Source organism: Mus musculus, chromosome 4 (assembly GCF_000001635.26).
Source record: "Mus musculus strain C57BL/6J chromosome 4, GRCm38.p6 C57BL/6J".
Classification (NCBI taxonomy): domain Eukaryota; kingdom Metazoa; phylum Chordata; class Mammalia; order Rodentia; family Muridae; genus Mus; species Mus musculus.
The window spans coordinates 127,982,970-127,996,192 of record NC_000070.6 but is presented as its reverse complement, the minus strand read 5'-3'; the positions used below and the strand labels follow the sequence as shown (position 1 = coordinate 127,996,192).

The following is a 13,223-nucleotide window of genomic DNA, read 5'->3' as shown; positions in this document are numbered from 1 at the left end:
GAGTGCTTGCCTAGAACACTGGCGTTCAGTCCCCAACTCTGCAGAAAGTAGTACAATTTTAAAATAGGCAAGGTGTCTGCACGAGCTAGTCACAGAAAGAAAGACCTAAGGACTGCCAAGCACACGGTAGACTTTCAAATCGACTAATCATCAGACGACAATGAGACAGCTATTTAAACAGTGGGTGTCATTTTAAACTCGCACCACTGGCAGAAGCAGAAAAGTGGGTAATACTAAGTTTTGATGAAGACTTAGGAAAACGGAAACTCTAGGTACTGAGAGTAGAACCAGCTCCTGGCATATCAACTGCTACAAACCATTATGGGGAATACACAAAATTAGTCTGCTAGTGGGGACCCCAGACTCCCACTCCTAATGACAGTTATCATCAAGCAAGGTCCCAGGAAAACCTTAGGAGATATGGAAGATGTAATGGGGTTATCCAGCACTTTAAGCATGGTCAGAGGTCAAAAAGCCAAAGGTGGAGCAACAGGTGCAAAAATATAACATGGAAATAACTTCTAACAGAAAACTGCTTTAGAAACCCAAGTCCCAGGCTAAACACACAGATGGAAGAAGCCCAGCAGGATCTTCAAAACGCAATGTAGGAAACCGGAAACCGAAGGCCAGGTGAAATGTGTCAGTCAATGACGTTTAGAAACGCCCCTCCATATTTTATAAAGATAATTCATATTTCAAGACCTGTATCAAATATATCAGGCTGTGTAGAGACTGCAGCTCAGAACTTGTGCCCTGAATGGATGTGTCTGTGAAAGTTTTACCTCTCTCAGGTTCGCAGAATACCACTGCCAGGGGCCAGGGGTGTGGAGGCTGCACACAGGAGGTCTGGTGAGCTTGGGGGGGGGGGTGGAATCCTTTCTCCTTTACCATTTATAAGGGGAAGCAGCTATTGCTGGCTTTGGCAAGGAAAGGTGGAGGAATGGGATACTGAGATGGTCTCTCCTTGCCTACTGCCCTGAGCATCCCAAACCACAGGCAGGCAGACTGTTGAACTCACACTCATGAGCCTTACCACTGGACAGAACTAACACTAGTGAACTCTCGGACCTAGTGTAACAACGCTGGCTTCCTTCTGTTTTGTGGGATCAAGGACTTCTAAGTTCATCCTGGCACAGGCAGGGTGTCCCTGACTGTTCTCCCATTTTACAGGTAAGGAAACTGAGACTCAGTTGAAAAGAGGAAATGGTTCTCATTATCTCAAGGCCACCCAGGTTATAAGCCCGATGGAAGCTGGACAACTAGCTTGCTGACTTCTGGGCCAAACAGAAGCCTTTTCCTTTCTCCTGGCCTCTCTGCTGTGAGCCAGCCTTCTAGGATTGTGCACGTGACAAGGACCAGAAAGGCAGAACCACACAGGTCCCAGGAAGCCAGGCTGTTGTTATTGTGGAGGTAGCTGTTTTATGCTTAGGGCAGTTTAATGGGGAAAATAAACCAATGCATTTGCACCGTCTCATTTGATACAATGTATCTGACCACACCCATTCATCTCCAATTCTGCCAATCTCTGAACTTTGACTCCCCCCCCACACACACACACACATACACTCCTCATGTGGTGCTTCATGACTGTCAGTGGGAGTCAGGCTGGGGTGGGGGTAGGGTGAGGAGACAGACAGCAATGGAAAGACAAACCTCCAGAGGCCGGTGTCAACTGGATCACACTCGCTCATCTCAGAAAGAGCCATCAGTCACTTGGAACACCATGCCTGCGTGTCCTCTGATGAGACCCTCCACCAAGGGCCTCAATTTCAGCGTCTCTCTGCTTTCTCCTTTCAAAGTTACGACCGTCACACTTGCTTACTTTCAATCAATAAATAGATGTAGCTACTTAATAATGGAACTTACTCTGTTTGTCTCTTTGAAAAACCTAGAAGATGGACAGGTTTCCCATTTTTGAAGTTCCTGGGTTATAATTGCACTTCAGTGGGTCTGAAGGAGACGCTGGCTGGGGGAAAAGGCTATTCGTGCAGCAATGGAAGCCCTGAACCACTCAGAGAGCCCCAAACAAAGTTCCAAGAGTTACTTGGCACTCTCAATCATGTAGCTATGTTATTTTAAGTAACACACACGCACACGCACACGCACATGCACACACACACTCCTCATGGTGATTTCTAGAAGAGAGTTGACGGCCTCTTAAAGATCAGGTTCAGTTTCAAATTTGCTAAGGATACAGCAACAGCGAAGTGGAAAGTGCAATGGAGTTTTCAGTGGGAAAACTCTCCCCAAAAAGGAGAGCCAGGAGTCACGAGCTCCTGCTCTACCCAGGCATCGGATGACGATGGCTCAAGACCTGACACAATGGCTTTCTGAGCATTGGACTTGATGTGAGTAGCCTTGATGCACCCGGCTTGTACCAGAAGCACTTCTCTGATTACGGCTCCTGGGGGTGGCCACCCAGGACTCTCCCTGAAGAATGAGCCATTGAAGTTGGATTGGGAAACCCCATACTATTTTAGGGCCTACGCCATGTGGGAGAAAGTATAAATGAGGGCTTTGTCGCCCCCAGAAACTTCAAAGTTCAGGCAAGAAACTGAAGCTCATAGGGTCTTGGGGAAGAAGGTGAAAAAGGTTTTACTCTCACACTATGTGGGCAAGCCTAAGCCCCAGCAGCCGAGTTCTACCTAGATAGCTGTTGGCCGGCCTTAAGAACAAAGTGACTTTGCACTCATCCCAGACATCTGCACTGAAGATGGAGGAAGTATGGCTTTTATGATGACTAGAAGCTCAGGGTCCACGGCAGGAGGATTCCAAGTGGCTGATACCGCGTGTGTCCCCGGAGATGAATGACATCTGTAGGAATGTATAAGGGATCCTGAGTCAGGTAGACCTGGGTCCAAATCCTGCCTGGGACACTGCTGTAGAAACTGACTTAATCCATTAGAGCTGGAGACTTTACCAGTGAGCTCTCGGTGAACCTTAGCTAAAGCTGTCACTCCCCTGGCTGCCCAGACAAGTTTCTGAAAACCCTAGCTCGAAGGATGCATGCTAAAAGCACGCAGCCTCCCCGCCTGCCTCCTTTGTCCTCCGTGTTGCTGCTCAGATCCGTCTTCCCCTTTTAAGCTGTATCTTCCCAAGGCAAGTGTAGCCCTGGTCAGCTTTCTTTCTCTTTTGGAATCTTATCCCTATCATGGGAATGACTGTTTCTTTGGAGTTTGGGGATCCCTGTGCCTCAGAGAGCTCTGAAGATCAGCCAGATCTCTAACAGGAGCATGTATTCTGCTGAGCAATTGGATTCCCTGAAGCCTGCTCTCATGACCATGACGGTGACGATGAAGTGGGTAAGCCAGGCACAGGAGCCGCTGCTGTCAAAGCCACCTGCTGGCTTCCTCTGAACCAACAGAACCCATCAGTGTCTAAGACCCTGCACACTAAGCTTTCCAGTTCTTTAATTCTAGCTTCCCCTTGAACAGTCATACAGTCACCAACCCTAGCTACAGAACTGCCTACTAAGCTATAGTCAGCCTATTTATTAACACACACACACACACACACACACACACACACACACACACAGTCAGACACATCAACTGTAAATGAGACTTCAAGCCCAAACACACCTTGATGACTGAGCAGTTAACCGCCTTTCCTTGGGCATTCCCCTGTGGGGAGCTGGGGACAGGGGGTGGGGTTTGAGGACTTGTGGCTATGCTTCTAGAACCTAGAACACTAGCTCACCAACCTGTGACATTTAGTTGTAAGGAAACACACCTGGGAAGTCAGGGTCTGTCACTGTGTTACCTCTACATACAGCTGGCTTCCCTCATCCCTGAAACTCGGTCTTGCATCAACAATCCCTGGAAAACAGTCCACGGAAGAGAATTTCGAAAACCATCTGCTGGTGGAAGAGCTGTCCGTCAAACAGCAGCTCTATGCTGAGCAGGCCTGGCAGAGCTGGGTGCTGGGGCTACTAAGAGAATTAAAGCACTGTTCCTTGGTGCTCAGTTTTGTAGTTGAGACCAACACTTTTACATTAACTGGGTACCATGACAGAACAGTGGGTCCTTCTGATGCAAGAGACAGACTAAAAGTTAGCCCTTAAGTGACAAGCAATGCAAAAGACGTTGGCTAAAATTTAGTTTTTAAACCATAAAGGTGAGGAGATGGGAGAAAAAAAATCAGAACTCCTTAATATAGAGTTTAATATCTGTCCTAGTTGAAAGCACTTCTAAAGAACGAGGGGAGTTACAGAGACAAAGTTTGAAGCTGAGACGAAAGGATGGACCATCTAGAGACTGCCATATCCGGAGATCCATCCCATAATCAGCCTCAAAACGCTGACACCATTGCATACACTAGCAAGATTTTGGTGAAAGGACCCTGATATAGCTGTCTCTTGTGAGACTATGCCGGGGCCTAGCAAACACAGAAGTGGATGTTCACAGTCAGCTATTGGATGTATCACAGGGCGCCCAATGGAGGAGCTAGAGAAAGTACCCAAGGAGCTAAAGGGATCTGCAACCCTATAGGTGGAACAACAATATGAACTAACCAGTACCCCGGAGCTCGTGTCTCTAGCTGCATATGTATCAGAAGATGGCCTAGTCGGCCATCAGTGGAAAGAGAGGCCCATTGGTCGTGCAAACTTTATATGCCTCAGTACAGGGGAACACCAGGGCCAAGAAGTAGGAGTGGGTGAGTAGGGGAGTGGGGGGGGGGAGTTATGGGGGACTTTTGGGATAGCACTGGAAATGTAAATGAAGAAAATACCTAATTTTTAAAAAGCGAGAAGACATCCCAGCCTTCTCTCTCTCTCTCTCTCTCTCTCTCTCTCTCTCTCTCTCTCTCTCTCTCTCTCTCTCTCTCTTTCTCTTCCTAGGCTCTCATTCCAAAGAAAAGCAGCAGTTCTGGAGAAGAAAGGAGGGTGTCTAATTTCAGGTCTCAGTGGCCAACAACATGGAAGGAAAGGAGGGCCCACCTAAGGCTGGGTACCTGGGCATCTCTGGAGGAAAGACATGAGTGCTCCGGCCTTGAGAAGGTGCCTTGAGGGCAGGTGCCTGCGCAGGCTGCGTAGACTGAGCTTATCTACACACTAGGAAGGCAGCAGACACCACATTTGGCAGGACAGACCTGTCTGGAAGCATGTGAACAGTATTAGAGGACTAAGCAGGCTGAGCTCACCAGGAGAGTGAGGACCGGCTGATTGATTGTTCCTGGGCACCATACTTCAAGGAGGAAGCTGAGTGTTCGTATTAGAGAGGGAGAGGTGGTGAAACCCGGAATCCTAACGGACTGCAATGGAGTGGTTCAAAGGGCCGGGACCATAGGCACAGGCAGGGGAAGTACAGGGGGGTCAGCAGTGAGGTGATCGGGTGATAGGTACGTTTCAATGCCAAGCTACAGGGAATGGCTAGGAGCAGGGAAAATGGATGAAATACCCGCCTTTGAAGAGAGTTTGGGCAGACAGTGGTTGAATGGGCTCAGGAAGGCCAAGCAAGACATCTTCTTGGTGTGTTTTATGTGAAAGATACAGGTGTTTGCAGGCCGAGGGGAAGCAGGTTTCAAGGAGAGAGGATGACTGAGGGAAAGTGGGGGTGGGGGGGCAGGTAATTGAAGAGAGGTCTCTAGGGAGGCTGGGGTCCTACAGCGGTGGAGGAAGGAGTGTGATGGGAGGCAGGCCAGGAAGGATGGAGAGGAAGGAAACAGGCATGGACAAGGAAAACACACACACACACACACACACACACACACACACTCACACACACACACGTACATACACACAAATCCTCACAGTCCATCTCTCCAGCCCAGGGAAGTACTAAATGCCCCAAAGCACATTTCATGGTCAACAGTATGCAGAGATCACAAAAAGAATGCCTCTCCCATACCTCTCACACCACTTCCTGCCCACCTCCCTTCACTAACTCCATTTCCAAATGTCTGCTGCCTACAAGGCCGGATAGTTGGTGGAAATGCACAGGAAAGCTTCCAAAAGAAGTGAGCGCTCTGGGAGCCAGGTCTGGGCCCACCAGAGAGCAACTGCCCCTCCTTTAGACACACATACACTCCAACTTAGGTACCTACCCAAGAGACAACGACAAATGGATCTCAAAAAGGCAGCCTTCCAGCACTGCAGAATACTGTGCAGGCCCGGGTGAGTTGGCCTTTTTCTCTCCCCAGGGGCATGGCATACTCAAAGGGGCAGGGGCAAACCTAGCAAGGAAAACAAATCTAGCAATCCCAAACAAGTTCCAATTGGCCAAGGCAAAGGGGGCCTTTGCCTGGACAAACATCCAATGGGCCCCACAGCAAGTAACAACGGACCCCACAGCTCATGTGATAAGTCTTGGTGACCAGAAGCATTTGGTGTGAGCGGCCTCCCGGTGGGTGTGGGTGTGCGGAGAGGCCTAAGCTGAGAGAGGCACGCGCACCGCGGGCGCCCCTCTCTGGGTGTCAGTGGCTATGACTTCTTAGGATTACCTGAGAAAGTCCGGTCAAGTAGGGATAAACAGACAAGACTGTCTTGGGGAGCCCTCCCTGACAGGAAACCCCAACACTGAATGGTTATATGGTGAATGACAACGTCTGATGGGACATTTCACAAGATGCTGAAAGCCAGAGAGGGCATGAGAGTTTTTACCACACACTGGCCAACCACGGGAGGGGGCACACTTTCCAAGAAGCGCCAGGGCTTGGGGATGGCCCAGGACAAGGCTTGAGAGGCTCAACCTGTGGTTTTAAAACACCAAGCAAACAAGCAACAACAACAAAACCACTACTGTGGGGCGGGGTGTCCCGGCTCCAGGCCCAGGCATCAGGTGCTTCGGGTGTTCTTCCCCAGCGGGTGTCAGCATCCAGTAAAGTGAAAACGCAGCTCCAGGCATCCCCGTTTGGACCGGTCCCCCCACGGGCACACGGAACTTTCTAGGTTGTGGCTAAGCATCTGAAGGTGCCGTGGGTAAAGTAGAAGACCAGTTGAAACCAACAACCTTTAGAGCAACTGGGCTCACTAAAGGGTCCACATGCCTCTCTCCCAGGAACTGTAAGCTGCAACCACACATCCATCCTAAAGTCCCGCGACTCTCCACACCCTTCAGGTCTGTCCGGGCTGGCTTAAGGAGATCGAGTCTGCCACCCGAGCCACGGATGCCGCAGCCCAGGCGTTTGGCTGCAGCAGGGCGCGGGAAAGGGCACTTTGGCGCGGAGTAGGAGCCAGTAGAGGGGATGTGTCGGCACGGACCCTGGCAGTGACATTCCCCCTCCTCCCTCCCCACCCGGCACGACCTCCTCCTCCACCTCCAGTGGTTCAACCCCCCTTCAGATCTTCACATGAGCCCTTCAAGAAAGATTGCACGGACCCCCGACCTGGGCGCGCGCCCACCTGCATCCCGCCCCCAGCCCAAGCACCGAGGGGGCGGGCGGAGGGCGTCTGAGGAGGTGGGTGGTGACCGCAGTCTCAGGGCTGTTTGGGCGGGGGCAAAGGCTTTGGTCGGAGAAAATGGGCGGGGGCAGGGAAAGACAGACCCTCCAGACGCGGAGGGGGCGCGCCGAGACTCTCCAACCCCCAGGACGGGTGTGCCAGGCGGAATGGGGAGAGATGGGGGAGTATGGCTCTGGGAAAGTTTATCCCGGAAAAGCTTGGCATCTTGGGGGGCTGGGAGACAGGAGAAACTGAAGCCACAGTCCAGGTGGCCCGCAACCCATGGAGGGGGATGTCTGTCTCCCAGGCCCCCCATACCGGCCGGATCCGGCTAAGTTGTAGCTGGGGTTGGGGACATCCATGAGGGTAGAGGTGAGGATGTGGTCGAAGATGGAGTAGGTGATCTGGGCAGACAGAGAGGAGGATGAGCAGCAGGGTGGGTAATCGGAAGAAGGAAGCCAAGCCGAGGTGGGGGAAGGGACTGGGACCGCGTCGAGGTTGGGTGGGCTCGGGTGGGGCGGGCGGCGCGGTCAGACTCACCCGCGGCAGCCGAGGCACTGAGCAGCCCCCAGCCCAGCAGCAGCAGCAGCGGTGGCGGCGGTGGTGGCGGCGGTGGTGGTGGCGGCGGGCGGCCCCAGCGACTCCCGGTACCCGGCACAAGCGCCCAAATCCCGATTTCGCCGCGAGCCCTCACTGCCGGGCAGCCGCAACATCCTTGCTCCGGTCCCCGCGAGCGCGGCATAGCGCGGCCAGCAGCCCGAGGGAGAGGCTTCGCCCGCCGCCGAGGAGAAAGGAGGTCAGGAGAGCTCTGTAGCTTTTTTTTTTTTTTTTTTTTTTTTTTTTCTTCCTGCTCCGGGAGGGGGGGAAAAAAATCCCGGTACGCGGGAGCCCTGAGCTTCTGCGGCTGGAATGAACCAAGTGTCCGCCCGGCCGGGGAGAGGCGCGCTGCGCTCTCGGAAATGACTCGCTCCAATCCCGCTTCGCGGGGTTCGCGCCGGGGGGCGGGGGGGGGGTGAATTATCCCCGGATTAATCACTCCGGAGCCGCTTCTCCGCCGCTCCAAATGCTGGGGGTGGAGGCGCAGTTAAGGAAAAAAAAAAAACTGGATGGGGGGGTGTTCTTCAGCGCCACCTGCACCCCCTAATAAACCACAAATTACATCTAAAGGGTTGTTTATTCCTATTTGTTCTACAATTGACCAGTTTCTTTTAAGTTCAGTCCTCCGGTTTTCATGTAAAAGATCACCATCAGTACATCCCCTCCCGTGTACACACACACACACACACACACACACACACACACACGCACTCACGCACAGAAACACACACTCTTGCATACTCAGGCACACACACACACGCCTCCTCCACGTTTGGAAATGGGAATACTGTCTGGGGAGAGGTAACCAAAGAAGATTGCAGTTCCCCGGAGTCGTGGGTCTTGCGAGAAAATCTTGGGTACTGGCTTTGAACTTGTAGTCTTGGGTCTGGGGAGGACACTCTGGAGCTCAGCTAGCTGTAGCCCACCCCAGGAGATGGGTTCGTGGACACAGAAGAAGACAGGGTTAAGAATTGAAGGGTGAGTGAAACAGGAGGGGTGGGGGTGGTGAATGGTCCCTTCATTCAGTCCAGGGCAGTCCTACCCCTAGTCTAAGACAAAACCGCAGGGATGTATACTGAGATTGGGGGCGGGAGCGGGTATGGGATTGATGGAAGTGTTGTGTACGAGTCCCTTGAACAATTTACCCTCTAATTTAAGTGACTGGACTCTGCTTGTCCCCCATACCCACCCAACCAGGGCCCCAAACCAGATGAGTTTCTCCCAAGGAAGTGAACCCTTATCTTCTACAGGCTGGTAGCGGCTGCCTTCAGACCCACAAGGGCGCAGCGTAGTTCCCCCCCACACACACACACACACACACCAACCCCCCTCCGCCTCAGCAGCGGTCTCAGGCTGGTCTACCCTAGGCTGCTCTGCCAGTCACGAGGGCCCCTTCGTTGCCTACGCCAAACTCTTGCCTAGGGCGAAGAGACGCCTAGGGAGATGAGGGAGGCCGGAGAGGACCGCGAGCAACATGGCAGGGGGAGAAGGCTCCGCCTGGCGAGCGCAGCGTAAAAGCACCTGCCGATGTACATCCCACCCCACCCCCCTCTGCCAGAGTCACCCAGAGAGGCAGATCTTGCGTTTAGGCAGTCTGGCAATCAAGTGATTTGGCCAAGCTGGCGTTCTGTCATCCTGGAGGCTCAGGAGCCCGGGAACCCTGATGGCGGGCGGCGAGGCCGGGACATTTCCTGGGAAGGGTTAAGAGAGGGACTTCAGGGTTGGCAACTTGGGTTAGGGGGTTTCTGCAACCCAAGTTGACCAGCTGTCGGCGGCGAGCCTGTGAATTTCTCAGGAAAGGCGTACAATAGGGCTTCGGGGTTCTGTCTGGGATTGGAGTGGAGGGGGATATGGAGGAGGAGTGGACGCTACTTCTTATTCCCACCAAAAACTTGCTCCACAGAGCCACACTTTCTCAGAGCGCTTGGTACGAGTCTTTCTCTTTCTGCCCCAACCCCAACCCTGGCGGTTCCGGTTTCCCTGCATGAGCTCATCCCACAGCTGGGGAAGGCGCCTGGTGGCCCCCGGAGTGGGTATGGAGAATCCTGTGAATCGCGGGTCCCATTCCCCACCCCCATCACACTGGCCCATCCCGACTCAGTCTCTCTGAGTGCCAAGAACCAACTGAAGCGGCCAGAAAACCTCAGTGAAAGGCCTGCTTTATATGCCTAGGGTAGCGAGGAGGGGGCTGTTCGTTTCTCATTGTCCAGGCCCAGGCCCCCAAAGAGCTCAGCTAGCTGAGGTTGGCTGTGTCTTCCCACCAGCCCTGCAGAGTGGGGGAGGATATGGTGCTGTGGCCTTCAGGGGTGGGGAGTGGGGGTTGCTGGCTGGCTGTGTCATGCCAAGGGTACACGCTAGACCCTTCTCCCCCCTCCTAAGCAGGGTTCTCTTCCAGGGAAAGGCACGACCTGCAATGGTGGCGAGACCTCTGCAGCCTACAGCTGGGCTTTTCCATAATTCTGAGGCTCAAAGCCAAGGAATTTTCTCCTACCAAAGAAACCAGCTCTGACTGGAACCGACAGCTGAGGCTCGCCCTTTATGACTGTCTCCCCACCCTTCCTAGGGGCTGTGGAAGGCAGAGCACACTTTCAATCCCTGAAAACGACCCACTTCTCCCACCTCTGTGGCTTACTCTGATCTATTTGGGTCTGCACACGTTTACATAGCGCCTCCTGTGTTCCGCGGCCCTGCACTGGGCTGTATTGTGAGCCCCGTGGAGATGCTCAGAGTGTGGTCCCGATTTGGGAGGAAACAGAGGTGGAAACCCACAGGTAACTGATACAGCCAGACAGTTATAATCACCACGGATGGAGAGGCATGCCACATAGAGCCATATCAGCACACTAAGTGGGCTTTGAACTTGGTATATCAGAAGACTAATTCAAAGAGGACCTGGGCTGGACCTTGATGCACGATAAGGACTTGAAGAGAATGAAGATTCATTTACTCAACAAATATTCATTGAGCGCTACTATGTGTCCGGGTGCCGTGTTAGATAAGAAATACCCAGGATAGTGGATGGCACTTGACTTGATGGAGCTATTTAAGTAAGCAAACATGCCTAAGGTTCCCGATGAAGGAAACAAGAGCGAATATGGAGCGAGTTTCACAGGGTGTGTCTGGGAAGTCCTCTTTGACGTGACCCTGAAAATGGTCCTAAAATTCATCAAGTTGCAGAGGGGTTTCTTTAGAGAGGGATCATGCAAGGCCTTCCTTGTGGAAGGCTCCAAGTGACAAAGGGTGTCTTAGTTACAGTTTCCATTGCCGTGACCAAGGCCACTCTTATAGAGGACATTTCATTGGGGCTGGCATACAGGTTCAGAGGTTCAGTCTACTACCAGCATGGTGGGGAGCATGGCAGCGTCCAGGCAGACATGATGCAGGAGGAGCTGAGAGTTCTGCGTCTTAACACGACTGCAGCCTGGAGTCTGCATTCCACACATCTAGGAAAAGGGTCTCAAAGCCCACTTCCACAGTGACTCACTTCCTTCAACAAGGCCACACCCCCTCCAACAAGGCCACACACCCCCAACAAGGCCACATACCCTCCAACAAGGCCACACCTCCTCTAACAAGGCCACACCCCTCCAACAAGGCCACACCTCCTCCAGCAAGGCCACACCCCCTCTAACAAGGCCACACCTCCTCCAACAAGGCCTCTCCCTGGGCCAAGCATATTCAGACCACTACAGAGGGTAAGGCTGGACTGAGATTAACAGAGATGAAGGACCCCACCCCCTCAGCCAGGAGGCAGATCCTACAGATCTCCAGGACTGGACTGGTGAGGGTTTGGACTTTAGTCTTATGTAGTAGGAAAGAGGTATATCTGCTTGCTAGGGCTGAGATAGCTACCCATTGCGTGGTTTGTGCAACGATTTCCTCTCAAGATCTCGGGGGTTTGGGTCCTGGCTTGGTTCCTCCTGAGGTCTCCATGGCTTGTTGATACAAATGACTTCTCCTCCCATCTTCCCTTGTTCACCCCTCTCTGCACACAGGAATCCAGACTTCCTCCTTTTCAGAAGGACCCATCATTTTGGATCAGTATCACACCCTAACAGTCTCATTTTGACCTAATCACCTCTTTAAAAACTCTAACTCCAAACCAAGTCACATACTAAAAATGGGGGCTGGGAGGGGGATCAAGTTTTGTCTTTTGTGAAGTGGGAGCACAGCTCAGTCCCTATCAAGTTGGGAGGACGTTTCGGGTGGAGGAGCAGCAGATAGATGGATGGCAATCAGAATACGTATGTAAGGAGGTGTCTGTTGGGGATGAGGGTGGAGCTCAGTAGTAGAGTGCTGGCTGGCAGGCATGGAGCTAGGTAAAGGAGTAAAAGAGAGGGTTTTGTTTGTTGTTTTTGGGTTGTTTGGTTGGCTTTGGTTTCTGGATTTGTTTGTTTGTTTGTTGATAGTATGTGAACATCACAGGGGTCTGTAGCAGGGCCTACTGTGGAAGGTGGATAAGTACTGATTTCAGAGGTATACTTCTATCTCTAGCCCATTGGAACCAAGTGACACAACTGTTCGGGTACTCTGGCCTCTCTATGAGAAATGAAGAGGAAGGAGAGGAACACGGGACAAGCTTGGTCACTCAGAGGCTACCACATTTGTCTGAGCTCCACGTTGGTGAAGTCGAGGCTGGAGGGGTGGGGGCAATGGTGAGACCTTCAGAGAGGCTGAACCAGAGGTCTTCCAGGCCCCCTCCCTCAAGCCTGGCATAGTGTGGCTGTCAGCCCAGAGTCAGCTCTTTGCCCACCCCTTCCATTCCCCAGATAAGCAATAGGCAGCCCCAGGTCAAGGTCTCTTCATAATATCACATTTCAGGGAGAGAGAGAGAGAGAAGGAAAAAAAAAGTCCAATGCAGTGTAGTGACTTGCCAAGATAAGCTTAATATCTAGATAAGATCAGAGTTTGTTTTAGAAAGAAAACAAAGCCTGATGCTTTGGAGAGCTCAGCTTGATTCAAGTAAGGACTGTGGTCTGGGTGCCCTGAAATTTTCATTCTGACCCAAAAAGAAAATAAAAAAGTCTTTTAAAGCTCAGGGAGAGAGAATGAGAGTGGGGTGGGGGTGGGGCAGGTAGTGGGTGCTCTAGCCCTGTGAGGGTCCTCTCTGAGGGTCCCCTGTGAGAGTCCCCTGTGAGAGCGCCTTGTGAGGGTCCTCTGTGAGGGTCCTCTCTGAGGGTGCCCTGTGAGAGTCCCATGTGAGGGCAACCTGTGAGGGTGCTCTGTGAGGGTCCCCTGTGAGGGC

At 52.4% G+C, this 13,223-nt stretch overlaps 2 protein-coding genes across 7 annotated transcripts in view; one reads left to right on the top strand and one right to left on the bottom strand.

Annotated features, from left to right (window-relative positions):
* Csmd2 (CUB and Sushi multiple domains 2) overlaps nucleotides 1-9,688 on the bottom strand; it is a 581,156-nt gene extending 571,468 nt beyond the window's left edge. For 5 of the 6 annotated variants that reach the window (XR_001784158.2, XR_001784159.2, XR_001784160.2 and 2 more), the window contains exon 1: nucleotides 7,922-9,688. Coding sequence is in view for 2 of the 6 variants with exons in the window: in XM_011240560.3 (XP_011238862.1) it covers nucleotides 7,922-8,123 (202 nt within the window). In the remaining 4 variants the exon portion in view is untranslated. The remainder of the gene's footprint in view (nucleotides 1-7,921) is intronic. The other variant, NM_001281955.1, reaches the window with a different exon arrangement.
* Nucleotides 7,891-13,223, top strand: part of CK137956 (cDNA sequence CK137956) — a 60,711-nt gene continuing 55,378 nt past the window's right edge. The window contains exon 1 of the mRNA XM_006503263.3: nucleotides 7,891-8,177. The gene's annotated coding sequence lies outside the window, so the exon portion shown is untranslated. The remainder of the gene's footprint in view (nucleotides 8,178-13,223) is intronic.